General features: G+C 44.6%; 1 protein-coding gene across 4 annotated transcripts in view; it reads right to left on the bottom strand.

The window, feature by feature from the left end:
• The window catches only part of LOC139536233 (histone deacetylase 7-like), an 88,642-nt gene that overhangs the window by 10,001 nt on the left and 63,530 nt on the right, over positions 1–15,111 (bottom strand). For all 4 annotated transcript variants that reach the window (XM_071336570.1, XM_071336569.1, XM_071336572.1 and 1 more), the window contains 9 exons: positions 14,061–14,110; positions 12,721–12,828; positions 12,382–12,437; positions 11,448–11,535; positions 10,871–10,990; positions 6,978–7,075; positions 1,659–1,777; positions 707–840; positions 473–557 (listed from right to left, as the gene is read on the bottom strand). In XM_071336570.1, coding sequence (XP_071192671.1) covers positions 473–557; positions 707–840; positions 1,659–1,777; positions 6,978–7,075; positions 10,871–10,990; positions 11,448–11,535; positions 12,382–12,437; positions 12,721–12,828; positions 14,061–14,110 — 858 coding nt within the window. The remainder of the gene's footprint in view (positions 1–472; positions 558–706; positions 841–1,658; positions 1,778–6,977; positions 7,076–10,870; positions 10,991–11,447; positions 11,536–12,381; positions 12,438–12,720; positions 12,829–14,060; positions 14,111–15,111) is intronic.

Here is a 15,111-nt window from a genome sequence, read left to right as displayed (position 1 = left end):
GACTAACAAAATCAAAAGGGGCTATCGCTATCCGGCCGGGAATTCGACCATGATAATAAGTTTAGATAGCTGGCTGCTAAACTAATTTAAAAATTGTAGCAGACATTGGCTAATTGACTGACTATCAGTGACTGACATAACAAGAGCAAAACTGCTGATGCACTTCAAAATTTGGAAATTGCACCTTGTATTTGTGTATTCTACTATTCTCTCTCGCAACAGGAAGTTGAGACCCCGACTGAGTTCCCCAATTATGAGGGGGAAATTGATCTGAGGGCCTTCAAAAGGGGGGCCACGGGCCACCACCAGTTGCCCATCTCTGCTGTAGAGTGAAAGAAAGCTTGAGACAGGGAAGAATGATAAAGACAGAGAAATGGGATAAAGAGAGAGAAAGTGAGGAAGATAAAGAGAATGGACCAAAGAAAGACAGAGATAGGGAGAAAGATAGAAAGACAGTGTATCAGATGCTCACCCTGGGCCTGGATGACTCTCTGCAGAGAGAGGACAGCGTTGGGACAGGGTCTCCTCTCTAGGACTGCTTCAGACAGGGGTTCCACCTGGAGGGGAACACACGGGGGGGGGGGGGGGGGATCAGTATAGTGTTGTTTCCCCTGACTGACCTAAGGTCAGTATAGTGTTGTTTCCCCTACGGTGAAGGGTAGGATTTTGGGAGAAGTAAGCTGATCCTAGGTCTGTGTTTACTGACCTGGATGCCCAACAGGGCCCTGACACAGGCCTCAGAGGCATTGCAGATGGCCGTGAGCTCGTGACCCCCCTCCAGCGCCATGACAACCCGTCCCCCCGCCAGCCCCATCAGCTGACGTGTCAGAAAACCAAAACCTTTGGGGGGAGACACATTTGAATACTTTATTTAAATTTACAAATTACAATTACAATCAAAATTCAGTGATGCATTCCAAAGTCCTCCATATTTCCACACACACACACACACACACACACACACACACACACACACACACACACACACACACACACACACACACACACACACACACACACACACACACACACACACACACACACACACACACACACACACACACACACACACACACACACACACACACACAGGAGACTGTGTGGAATTGCAGCAAACTTTCAACATGTCCTCTACACCTCATGGCAAAATGTGTAGAATTACTGGAAATGAATTCTAAAACGTAAAATATTTCTCTCCGGCGTCAAGAGGTGGCTGCTAAAATGTTTTGCTCTCAAAAGGTTAGAGCTCTGACTGCATGTGTGGGTATGGATATGGGTACACAGACTCGCGATCCACTGCGGCCCCTCATGATGAGGTCAGATTTTTTTGTGGCCCCCCACCCCCATCAAAGTTGCCCATCCCTGGTGTGGAATATAGAACAGTCAGAATAATTTAGTGAGACTCATAAGACTGTGAAGATGAGGTGGAAATACTGTGGGCGTGTGTGGCTCAGTTGGTAGAACATGGCACTTGCAACGCCAGGGTTGTGTGTTTGATTTCCACAGGGGACCAGTATGAAAAAGTGCAAAAATGTACCCACTCACTACTGTAAGTTGCTCTGGATAAAAGTGTCTGCTAAATTACTAAAAATGTTAAATCAAATTGACCTGTGTGTCCCGCATGTGATGTTGTGAGGAACAGTGAATAGAGTGCTTACACTTGGCTGACACTTTGTAGCCCCCCAGTGGCGCCAGATGTCCCTCGACGGCATCGAAACCAGACGAGACCAGCACCACGTCAGGACAGAACTCATAGGCAATCGGCATCACCACAGTCCTGGAGACAGACAGGTTCAACGCTGTTGTAGGTCAAAGCACTACAAAATGTACGTTGTGCAAAAACCTTCCTAAATTGTCTGAAAATCATTTAAAAATAGCATAGGTCATTACAAGGCTTTATAAATGTTCTTATAATCCATTGTGAAGAGGTTATTCATAGACACTGTTACCCCCCGAAAAAGAATTCAAGGAACCTTGACATCTAGTGAAGACAAGAAAGTCAACACTGAGTTACTACTTTATAGAAACATATCCTGTGTGTAATGAGGAACATAGTTCTGCATTGAGGAACAAGATTCTGCATTGTCACAGGAGAATGACATCAAAATCAAATCAATACCAAATTTATAAAGCCCTTTTTACATCAGCAGATGTCACAAAGGGCTATACAGAAAACTGAGCCTAAAACCCCAAACAGCAAGCAATGAAGATGGAGAAGCACGGTGGCTAGGAAAAACTCCCTAGAAAGGCAGGAACCTAGGAATAAACCTAGAGAGGAACCAGGCTCTGAGGGGTGCCCAGTCCTCTTCTGGCTTTGCCGAGTGGAGATTATAAGAGTATATTGCCCTTAAGGCCAAATCGTTCTTCAAGATGTTCAAACGTTCATAGATAACCAGCAGGGTCAAATAATATTCACAGTGGACACAGGCTTCTGTATTTGACTTTGACCCTTTCAACACGCTAGTCTCTCGTGACACACAAAACATAGTGTGCTTTATTGCTTACTGTATAACACATGCTCCTCAAGAGAGAAGTGTGACGTCACATTTATGGTTGGGAGATGTGTCCAGTATATTTAGGACCGCATGACATGTTCATTTGCAGATAAATCACTGACAGTGAAGAGACATGGTCAAATTAAAACCCATGTTCCATGGATCTAGCCTGGTCTGAGATCTGTTTGTGCTGTCTTGCCAACACCCACAGTCATCGCCAATCAGCACAAACAGATCCGGAACCAAGCTACCACTGATCAGTCCAACTGTCAGAAACATTTCAACAAACATCCAGGTATGTGACACAGTGTGACACCAAATAAAAGTACATGAAAGTTGAAACACTAACACTAACACTAAATGGATATAAATTACATCAAGTTGCCAGATAAATTAAATCAAACTGTCACATGCACTGAATACAACAAGTGTAGACCTTATTGTGAAATGCTTACTTACAAGCCCTTAACCAACAACGCAGTTCAAGAAGAGTTTAGAAAATATTTACCAAATAAACTAAAGTAAAAAAATAAAATAAAAGTAACACAATAAGAATAACAATAATGAGGCTATATACAGGGGGTACCGGTACCAAGTCAGTGTGGAGGCTATATACAGGGGGTACCAGTACCAAGTCAGTGTGGAGGCTATATACAGGGGGCACCGGTACCGAGTCAGTGTGGAGGCTATATACAGGGGGTACCGGTACCAAGTCAGTGTGGAGGCTATATACAGGAGGCACCGGTATCAAGTCAGTGTGGAGGCTATATACAGGGGGCACCGGTACCGAGTCAGTGTGGAGGCTATATACAGGGGGCACCGGTACCAAGTCAGTGTGGAGGCTATATACAGGGGGCACCGGTACCGAGTCAGTGTGGAGGCTATATACAGGGGGCACCGGTACTGAGTCAGTGTGGAGGCTATATACAGGGGGCACCGGTACCAAGTCAGTGTGGAGGCTATATACAGGGGGCACCGGTACCGAGTCAGTGTGGAGGCTATATACAGGGGGCACCGGTACCGAGTCAGTGTGGAGGCTATATACAGGGGGCACCGGTACCGAGTCAGTGTGGAGGCTATATACAGGGGGCACCGGTACCAAGTCAGTGTGGAGGCTATATACAGGGGGCACCGGTACCGAGTCAGTGTGGAGGCTATATACAGGGGGCACCGGTACCGAGTCAGTGTGGAGGCTATATACAGGGGGCACCGGTACCGAGTCAGTGTGGAGGCTATATACAGGGGGCACCGGTACCGAGTCAGTGTGCGGGGGTACAGGCTAGTTGAGGTAATCTGTACATGTAGGTAGGGGTGAAGTGACTATGCATAGGTAATAAACAGCGAGTAGCAGCAGTGTACAAAAGGGAGGTGGGGATCAATGTAAATAGTCTGGTGGAGATTTTATTAATTGTTCAGCAGTCTTATGGCTTGGTGGTAGAAGCTGCTGAGGAGCCTTTTGGTCCGGTACCGCTTGCCGTGCGGTAGCAGAGGAAACAGTCTATAACTTGGGTGACTGGAGTCTCTGACAATTTTATGGGCTTTCCTCTGACACCGCCTATTATATAGGTCCTGTAGCCTAACGATAGTTACACATCATATACATTTCACCATTTGATTGACCCTTCAATTGGCACATTCATCCCCCCTCCTCTCCCCTGTAACAATTCCCCAGGCCATTGCTGTAAATGAATGTGTTCTCAGTCAAATTACCTGGTAAAATAAGGAAAATATTTTGGGGGGATTACTGTCACTAAACTTAATTTAAAAGAACTTTTGGCCTGTACCTTAAAATGCAATAATTGTTTTATGTTATATGCAGTTACCAGGTACACATGAGTAACTACTAGGCTACATTCTGGGTACCACAGCAGTTAAAGACTGACTACATAACAATAAGGGCTTTATCTAAAGCGTTAGTAAACAAATAACAGGACCAAGACAGAGAGATGTCCAGAGGGGAGGATGATGAGGAGGATGACGTCAACACACCCTCTCTATTTTCATCTTCTGGAACTGCTTCCCTTGTTCTTCTCCTCCTCCTCTTCTTCCTCATCCTCCTCTTCCTCCCGTTGCTGCTGCCAGTGATTTAGCGAGCACACACGGCCCATGCCGTGTTTGATTCCCCTCTCTCTTCTTCTCTTTCTCTCGTTCCCTTTCTCCCCCCCCCCACCCTTTCTCCGGCCGGCAGTTCAAAGCGCTTCGGCGGGCGTCTGGTTCCCATTAGGGGCTCGGCCCTCTTCTCACGTCACTGACAGCCAGCCATCTGGGATCCATTGGGCTTAATTACGCCGCCTTTGGATTCCCTAACAATGCACCACCCCCACACCATTCACTCCCACCACCACCCCAATCCCTCCCGGTCTGCACTACCAGACCATGCAGCCTGTGCAGCCCCCCACACACACACATAAATGAACATGCACGTGTACATGAACAAATACAGTAACACTCTCCCAAGCTTCACAAAAATTCACAAGGCTACATCAACCCCCCCACCCTCCTTAAAAACCCCTACCTCATCAGATAAATACCCCACCACTGACCCCATCACCTGATCCTACTGCATATCACACACACACACACACACACACACACACACACACACACACACACACACACACACACACACACACACACACACACACACACACACACACACACACACACACACACACACACACACACACACACACACACACGTTGTATCCCCCAACTAAAGGAATCTACCAGATTATACTGCAACCCACCCCCCACCCCCCACCCCTCCACTACCTCTATCCTATAGCCGCTGAACTGCAAGACTCTATCTGAAATGCCACTTTCTTCACTAATATACAGAAGAGGGTGGAATTTTGGAGGCAAACCCAAGATCCCTCACCTCCTGAATGGCAAGATGTGAAATAAACAGGACTGCCCCATTGGTAGATGTAAATCTAAAATCAAATCAAAGTTTATTTGTCACGTGCGCCAAATACAACAGGTGTAGATAGACCTTACAGTGAAATGCTTACATACTGGCTCTAACCAACAGTGCAAAAAAGGTATTAGGTGAACAATAGGTAAGTAAAGAAATAAAACAACAGTAAAAAGACAGTGAAAAGGACAGTGAAAGGTAGATGAATATGAATCAAATTAGAAAGATGGCAGGCTGCATTGAACCAGGTTATTACATTTATGGTATTTCAAGATGCATAAAATACAACCAATGCAGAAAGACTGAAATTGGGTGCATATTTTCTGGCTGTACAGAAAGTCTGGGGAATAGAGGCCCAGTCACAGATTTTCCTTGCACAGAATTGACAATGTATTGCTTATAGTGTTTGTTGGTGGAATTGGGTGGGGGGAACACGTGGGAAAGTGAACACATTTTCACTTGTAAAAATGTGTTTCTAAGGTGAATTCATGGGATTTTACATTTGGATTTCCCAGAGTAATATTTTTCAAATTCCACACTAGGATATTGCCTATATGTCTACAAGAAACAGTTAGGTAACATCTACCTGTAGGCTACTTAGAAAACGAAGTGATAGAGCTACCTGTATTGACATCTGAGCTACTGTAAGAAAAAACTACTAGGTAAAATCTACCTGCAATGAAAACGAAGTGACAGTTATTAGGTAACATCTACCTGCAATGAAAACGAAGTGACAGTTGCTAGGTAACATCTACCTGCAATGACATCTACCTGCAATGAAAACGAAGTGACAGTTGCTAGGTAATGAAAATCACCTGTAATGAAAATGAAGTGACAGTTGTTAGGTACAGGGAACTACCTGTACACGTAACGAAGATAGTCACTAGGTAACATACACCTAAACTAGGGAACACTTACTAGGTTTTCTTATTCTTCTATACAACCAGTGAATCAACACAGACCATACTGCTTAAGAGGATCTCAGTGAGTTAGCAATTAGCATAGTATGCTACGGGTAAACATTGAGCCTAGCGTCTGCCTGTTAGAATCGATGGCTCGTAATGGTACAGTATGGCTTCAGCCGTTAGAATCGTGAGTTTGACGAGCTTGGCCCACCCACTGTGTGTATGCACCATACGGACCTCACATACTGTTCATCGTCTGGTGGCGAGCCAACCCCGCTGACAGGAACGCTCAAAGTTCATTACGCCGCAAACCGAGCAGCTATTCATTCAGGGGCTGAGGCTTGAATGAAGTGGAAAGTGCGGTGCACAGAAAAAAGACACACCTCCATTCAGTGGCATGGATCCACACCATATAATGGAGGGCATCACAAAAATCTAACTCGCATCACAATATAAACACATGATACTGTACAAGTCTGTTACATCCCAGCTGTGTGTAGTATTTCAAGGATGAGTGAAGAGTTTTGGTAAGACTTTCTATGAATCGATTGCGCGCACACCCCATTGACTAAAATATAATCTTTGCACTTTTGTGGTTTTGTCTTAATGTGATTAGGGCTGGAGGTAAGGTGAGGTAGGTTAGGCGTATCTCTAACTCTTTACCTGAATGCTGCTAGGTATTCTGCGTCGCCCATGGGGGGGTCCAAGCCTCCCGTCCACGCCACGTTGACATTGAAGCCCTCACCTGCTCCTACTCCCACCTGGACAGAGAGGAAGAGAAAGAGAAAGAGAGAAAGAGAGATGGGAGAAAGAGAGAGAGAAAAATAGAGATATTCATTGTTATTCATTAATATTCATAGTTATCATGTTAACATCTTACTTCATTGAAAGTTATGCTGAGAGCTGAGGGAGGGTCGTGAGATATTTTGCATCAAATGTTCACACACAATCAGCACCATAGTTTCAAAATGCACATTTGTGCCATTGAGGAAAAGCTGTGTCACATTTCAGTGACATAAGGGAGTGGTTACAATTTCCAAATGAAAGACGGCTGGACATTAATTCAACGCCTCCATCAACACAACAATTTTTATTTTTGATACAATTTGTAAAATCTGCTCATAAATCACAAAACTACACCCAGAATATGTCCCAGTTTTAACACACTACAGAGACATATTTTCTTGAGTTGTCGATATTTAGTTTCTAGCTATATTTCACCCAAACTTAGCACCCAGAACCAAATGTTAACGTCTGTCACAAGAGAGTATATTTCACCAAATGCCAGGCACAACCTGATTTGACCTCACATTAATGGGGTGGGAGAATATTTACTGTAGCTAATTACTGTAGCTAATTAGCTATTTACTGTAGCTATGTAGCTATTTACTGTAGCTATTTAGATATTTACTGTAGCTATTTAGCTATTTACTGTAGTTAATTAGCTATTTACTGTAGCTAATTACTGTAGCTAATTAGCTATTTACTGTAGCTATTTAGCTTTTGAAAACCTCTCCAACATCACTCAATGTCATGGTGAGGAGAGAGTGAGGACTGAGTGACACCCTATTGGCAACAAACCGTGGTCATTTCCTTTGTGTGTGTGTGTGTGTGTGTGTGTGTGTGTGTGTGTGTGTGTGTGTGTGTGTGTGTGTGTGTGTGTGTGTGTGTGTGTGTGTGTGTGTGTGTGTGTGTGTGTGTGTGTGTGTGTGTGTGTGTGTGTGTGTGTGTGTGTGATGATGTGCATCGCAGAATGTCTCTTGGTGGACTGGATGTTCACAGGGTAAATTCAAAACACATGTGCTCCGCCATACACTGCCAACTAGTCACTCTCTGTCTCTCACACACACACACAGACACACACACACACACACACACACACACACACACACACACACACACACACACACACACACACACACACACACACACACACACACACACACACACACACACACACACACACACACACACACACACACACACACACACTCTCTCTCTCTCTATCCATCACTCCATTGTTCTTCTCTTCTTCATCCTCTTTCTTCATTTTTTTTCTATTTTATTTCCCTTTCTGTCTTTCCTTTCATGTTTAAAAGATGCTGGAGTGGATTAGGGATACCCTGATGTTTCTGTGTAGTACCCCTTGTCACATCACCGCTACCCTCTAGTGTGTTATATAGGTACATGGTGCTGTGTTGACATCACTGCTACCCCCTAGTGTGTTATATAGGTACATGATGCTGTGGTGACATCACCGCTACCCCCTAGTGTCTTATATAGGTACATGGTGCTGTGGTGACATCACTGCTACCCCCTAGTGTGTTATATAGGTACATGATGCTGTGGTGACATCACTGCTACCCTCTAGTGTGTTATATAGGTACATGATGCTGTGGTGACATCACTGCTACCCTCTAGTGTGTTATATAGGTACATGATGCTGTGGTGACATCACTGCTACCCTCTAGTGTGTTATATAGGTACATGGTTCTGTGGTGACATCACTGCTACCCTCTAGTGTGTTATATAGGTACATGATGCTGTGGTGACATCACTGCTACCCTCTAGTGTGTTATATAGGTTCATGATGCTGTGGTGACATCACTGCTACCCTCTAGTGTGTTATATAGGTACATGGTTCTGTGGTGACATCACCGCTACCCTCTAGTGTGTTATATAGGTACATGGTTCTGTGGTGACATCACCGCTACCCTCTAGTGTGTTATATAGGTACATGGTTCTGTGGTGACATCAGCGCTACCCCCTTGTGTGTTATATAGGTACATGGTGCTGTGGTGACATCACTGCTACCCCCTAGTGTGTTATATAGGTACATGGTTCTGTGTTGACATCACTGCTACCCCCTAGTGTGTTATATAGGTTCATGGTGCTGTGGTGACATCACTGCTACCCCCTAGTGTGTTATATAGGTACATGGTGCTGTGGTGACATCACTGCTACCCCCTAGTGTGTTATATAGGTTCATGGTGCTGTGGTGACATCACTGCTACCCCCTAGTGTGTTATATAGGTTCATGGTGCTGTGGTGACATCACTGCTACCCCCTAGTGTGTTATATAGGTACATGGTTCTGTGGTGACATCACCGCTACCCTCTAGTGTGTTATATAGGTACATGGTTCTGTGGTGACATCACCGCTACCCTCTAGTGTGTTATATAGGTACATGGTTCTGCGGTGACATTACTGCTACCCTCTAGTGTGTTATATAGGTACATGGTTCTGTGGTGACATCAGCGCTACCCCCTTGTGTGTTATATAGGTACATGGTTCTGTGGTGACATCACTGCTACCCCCTAGTGTGTTATATAGGTTCATGGTGCTGTGGTGACATCACTGCTACCCCCTAGTGTGTTATATAGGTACATGGTGCTGTGGTGACATCACTGCTACCCCCTAGTGTGCTATATACGTACATGGTGCTGTGGTGACATCACTGCTACCCCCTAGTGTGTTATATAGGTACATGGTGCTGTGGTGACATCACTGCTACCCCCTAGTGTGCTATATAGGTATATGGTTCTGTGGTGACATCACTGCTACCCCCCTAGTGTGTTATATAGGTACATGGTTCTGTGGTGACATCACTGCTACCCCCGAGTGTGTTATATAGGTACATGGTTCTGTGGTGACATCGCCGCTATGGTGACATCACTGCTACCCTCTAGTGTTTTATATAGGTACATGGTGCTGTGGTGACATCACTGCTACCCCCTAGTGTGTTATATAGGTACATGATGCTGTGGTGACATCACTGCTACCCCCTAGTGTGTTATATAGGTACATGGTGCTGTGGTGACATCACTGCTACCCCCTAGTGTGTTATATAGGTACATGGTGCTGTGGTGACATCACTGCTATGGTGACATCACTGCTACCCTCTAGTGTTTTATATAGGTACATGGTGCTGTGGTGACATCACTGCTACCCCCTAGTGTGTTATATAGGTACATGGTTCTGTGGTGACATCACTGCTACCCCCTAGTGTGTTATATAGGTACATGGTTCTGTGGTGACATCACTGCTACCCCCTTGTGTGTTATATAGGTACATGGTTCTGTGGTGACATCACTGCTACCCCCTAGTGTGTTATATAGGTACATGGTGCTGTGGTGACATCACTGCTACCCCCTAGTGTGTTATATAGGTACATGGTGCTGTGGTGGAGGGACACTTCAGAGGTTTACCACACAGCTCAGTGGAGGTCGAGTGGCCATTTAAGGCAAAGCCACATCCAAGCCAGAACAGCCTCATTTGGACCATCCCCTCATGATGAAGTTTATGGGAAAACATCCACTTTTTCATCCTCACAGTTTTGTGAGAATGGGAAAATGGGGGTGGGTGGTGTGGTATTTGGTGGGTGGTAACAGATGCTGAAGGGGTTTTCAGACTAGTGGGCCGACCCAATCTGTTCGGTGCTTGCTCAGACGTTTTCTTTTCCAAATGGTCACAACAATCATGTATTTGATGGACAGTTCCATCTACCAATGGGAGAGCATGATGTATACGGCGGTGGATAGTGCAACCTAATATACCTCAGCTGGGCCCCCGCTACCGGGGAAGAATTTGCCATTGTCATAGCGATGCAGGGAGATGTACAGCACACTGGGGTCATTGTAGAAGACCGACTGGGTACCGTTCCCATGGTGAACATCCTGAACATTGGTGAGAAAGGTCAAGGGGCAGTCAGACTCTTAATTCTTTAGTATACTAAACCAGTCTAATTCTTGATCTTAATGTTTGCATCATCGTCTTTAGTGATTTCACACTAAAATACATACAATTATTTGTCCTTATAAGTTTGTGTGTGTGTGTGTGTGTGTGTGTGTGTGTGTGTGTGTGTGTGTGTGTGTGTGTGTGTGTGTGTGTGTGTGTGTGTGTGTGTGTGTGTGTGTGTGTGTGTGTGTGTGTGTGTGTGTGTGTGTGTGTGTGTGTGTGTGTGTGTGTGTATGCCTAGGCCCAGACTCGTGGCAGGTCTGACTCATGTGGAAAGCAGAGATCAGTGTGAATGCTGACACCAAGCTTATGGTCAATATGTGTGTTAAATTAAGCACGTGTGTGTGTCTGTGTTTAGATCCCATGTGGGGACCAGTGACAGCGGCCATCTCTCACCCAGTCCACAATGAGGATCTTGCTGACGCTGAGTTTGTGCTGGAGCTGCTTGGCTGCGATGGCCACGGAGTTGAAGAAGCAGAAACCCCTTTGGAGAAACACACATATGGGGACATATGAAGACTTATGAGAACATGTCCTCATAATGACACCATAGACACCCAATGTAAAGTCAAGGCTTTTTCAAGTGAAAGGTCTCCAGGAGATATCCCCATGATAATGTGAGGCCGTTCTCACTATACACAAACTAGGTGATGTGAGGACATTAGTGCCAATGGGTCAAACATGCTTTGTTTCACTGAACATGCACTCATATTTAGGCACGGTATGGTTGGACAGTACCAGAACGTAGGGTTGCAAAGTATGAATGACGGGAAATAGCGGTACTGACAGCAGGAGCTATAAGCTCGGGGAGTGTGAACTAAACTGTAGATCATATCTGCTGTCCAACTCTTCTCCTCCAGAGTCATTATCGACACATAAATAACTACTGACAGGCACTGCTGAGTACACACACTAGCACGCGTGAACTCAAACACGCACACACACACACAGACGCAAGCAAACACACGCATATGCAAGCACACAAGCAGACAACCACACACACACACACACACACACACACACATGTGGTAAGTGCACTAATGCCTTCTATTTAAGAGTGACACTTACAAACACAATCACACACACATGCACACACTTAGAGGTGGTCCTATAGGCTGACAGCACAATGTCCTGAAAGCTGGGCATGAATTGAGCAGCGCGGGTAGACGTAGATTGCTGTTAGCCTTGGGCAAGTGTAACACATACTCTATACACACACATAACACACACCTGAAAGGTACTTTTGATGTGTAGGGAACCCTTTGAAATTATTTTAGAGACCTCCTGTTTCCGTGTGTGTGTGTGTGTGTGTGTGTGGTGCAGTACTTACAAGGGGGTAGAGTGGGCTGCATGATGTCCAGGGGGCCTCACCACTGCAAAGCCATTCTGTGAGGATGGAATAGAAACTTTAACACTGATTCTGGCTTTCTCTGATTAAATCTTACGATTTCACTTATATTAGTTGAATACAGGTGACATTGAAAGGTTTTGATATAGCCATATTAAATTCAAATTTCATGTGAAATTCATAAATTCAATAAGCCACGAAGAGAAATGACTATACAGTATGCTTCAATGTGTATTCATGTATGTTACGGGGTTGACAATTCTGATCAGCTGTGTTACGGCTCGGACAGGACTAAGTGGGGGTTGCGATTGGCGGTCTCACCTTCAGCTCTCCCTGTGCCACCCTGAGTGCCAGCTCCGTCACGCTGCCTGCTGCCAAGCGAGACGCCGTTGATGTGTGCATCTCGTTCCAGATCGTATCATTGTCCACCTGTCAATCACGCAAAACCAAGAAGTTCATTGATTGAAAATGGTGTCAGACCAATGAGGTAAAGAGGAAGTCACCCATTGGAATAGGGAGGTGACAGGTTGTGACAGGTTGTAGGAAAGATTCCAGTATTGGATTACTACTGTTAATTCCAACCAAATGAAGAGCATCATGACTTATTGAGAGCCAGGGGGAAGGGTTTGGCAAGGGTAACATTTACCCACACTAATCACCACAACATTGACTTACTGCTGGTGTAAAGGGGGTAGTAAAGTATTCCTGTTCTCAGATCCTCTCTCTCTCTCTCTCTCTCTCTCTCTCTCCCTCCCTTTGTTATTCCATGTTTCAAAACTCCACATTTCTGGCGGTTTGGCACAACGGAACAATGAAATCAGAGGAATTTCTTTTATCACCGTCTTGGCCATCTTGTTCCAATCAGTGTGCCTGACCAGAGGAGCCAAGAGCCGGAAATCCAGACAGATCAGGCGCCTTATCAACACTATACAAAGCCCCTTCCTCCTCCTATTCCCCCTCATCTTCTTCCTCATCCACTCATCCCTTCTTCATCTTCTGTGTCTGCAAATATATTCTCCTTCTTTGATACAAACCATCCTCTCCTCCTCCACTTTCATTTTCTCCTTGTTTCTCTCAACTCCTTCTTCCTTCTCTCATCTCCTCTTCGTCTTCATTAATGTCCGCATTTTCTCCTTCCTTATTTCTTTTATTATTTTTTATTTCACCTTTATTTAACCAGGTAGGCTCGTTGAGAACAAGTTCTCATTTACAACTGCGACCTTATCAACACCATACAAGCCTACTTCTTCCTAATCTCCCCCCCCCTTTCTCATATTCCTCTTCAACTCATCCCTGCCTCATCCTCTTCTTTGGTGTCCATAAAGTCCACCTCTCTCTCTCCCTCTTTCTCCCTCTCTCTCTCCCTCGTTCTCTTTCTCATCTCTCACCTTTTCTTTGTCTTTGATATCTATTTGGCGTTTCGACCAAGTCCCTGCCAACAACAACATCCTCCATAATTTGTAGTCCTATTAGCTTAATTGTGTAATGAGGCATAATCAAGCATGTAATGTTTGCCATTTTGTAATGTGATTAGATAAGTGGAAAGATTTCACAATCTTTGATTGTGCATTACAGGGTCTGTTGAGCTGTGTGCCTGTGTACTGTAAGTGTGTGTGTGTGTGTGTGTTGTGTATGTGTGTGTGTACTTTTGAGTAACTCACCCCAACTCCTCCACATCGTAGCATCACAAACATGCTTTGAGATAAGATCCCTGCAAGAGAAAGATAAGATAACTTTAATGTGCTTTAATAACACACTTGTATGCCATCTGTAAATACGAATAACATTTTTAAATTAAGAGCTTAGTTGGTTTAGCTATGGAAAAAGATGGGAACCTTCCCGCTAGCCATGATTGGCTGAGATAATGGGTGGGCTGGACATGCCAAGAGATGAGTTCAGATTGGTCTGCCATGTAGCTCACTTCTGTCTATAACATGAGCAGCTCAGTATGTGTTGGTAATCCTTTCTCTCGTTTGAAAGATATAATGTAGCAAAAGTGTTGCTACTGCTCTAAACAACGTTGCTGCCCTGGATTTAGCAGGCACTATCGACAAAGATCAGTGGGAAAAAGTTGTGATGGACTATTTTCTGCACACGGCCAGTGTGAACCGGCGTGACTTGACGCAACGGGCCAAACAAGCTGTAGTGACAAACAAAACGGAAAAGACACAGGACGTCTTACTTAGTGAAATGGTTCCAGTCTGCCGTGAAGCATTCATCCATGTATACAGGTAAGAGTCTAGCTTCATTTTCAGATATTACAGCTTTCACATTTTACCAGAAAGTCGTTTTCATTGCAAGTTGAAGCTTACTGTTAGTTAGCTAGCGAATGTTAGCTTGCCTGCTCGCTAGCTAACGTTGCGTGTACGATCTGTGTAATTGAATCAAGTTGGTTAGTTTTAGCTACCTGCAGATTCATTCTACAGCATTTCATGGATGGTGGCTAGCTATGACAATCTGTTTGTATTGTAGCTATGGGTTGGGATTATGGTTAATTGTAGTGTAGTGTGTGTTTACCAGAGACGGTAATGTGAAGAACAACATGACCTGAACCAAAGTCAGATTAGGATACAGGCCAAGGACTAGATAGTGTATATTTTTACCGCGAGTTTTTCCTTATTGTAGGCTACTACTTTTACCACTTGAAGTTTTGAAGTCTTTGGTTGTTTACTGAGTCTCTACTTTTATCCAAAGAAAAAAATTGCATTTAAA

Source organism: Salvelinus alpinus, chromosome 12 (assembly GCF_045679555.1).
Source record: "Salvelinus alpinus chromosome 12, SLU_Salpinus.1, whole genome shotgun sequence".
Classification (NCBI taxonomy): domain Eukaryota; kingdom Metazoa; phylum Chordata; class Actinopteri; order Salmoniformes; family Salmonidae; genus Salvelinus; species Salvelinus alpinus.
The sequence above is the reverse complement of the archived record's forward strand: the minus strand, read 5'-3'. Positions and strand labels throughout refer to the sequence as shown.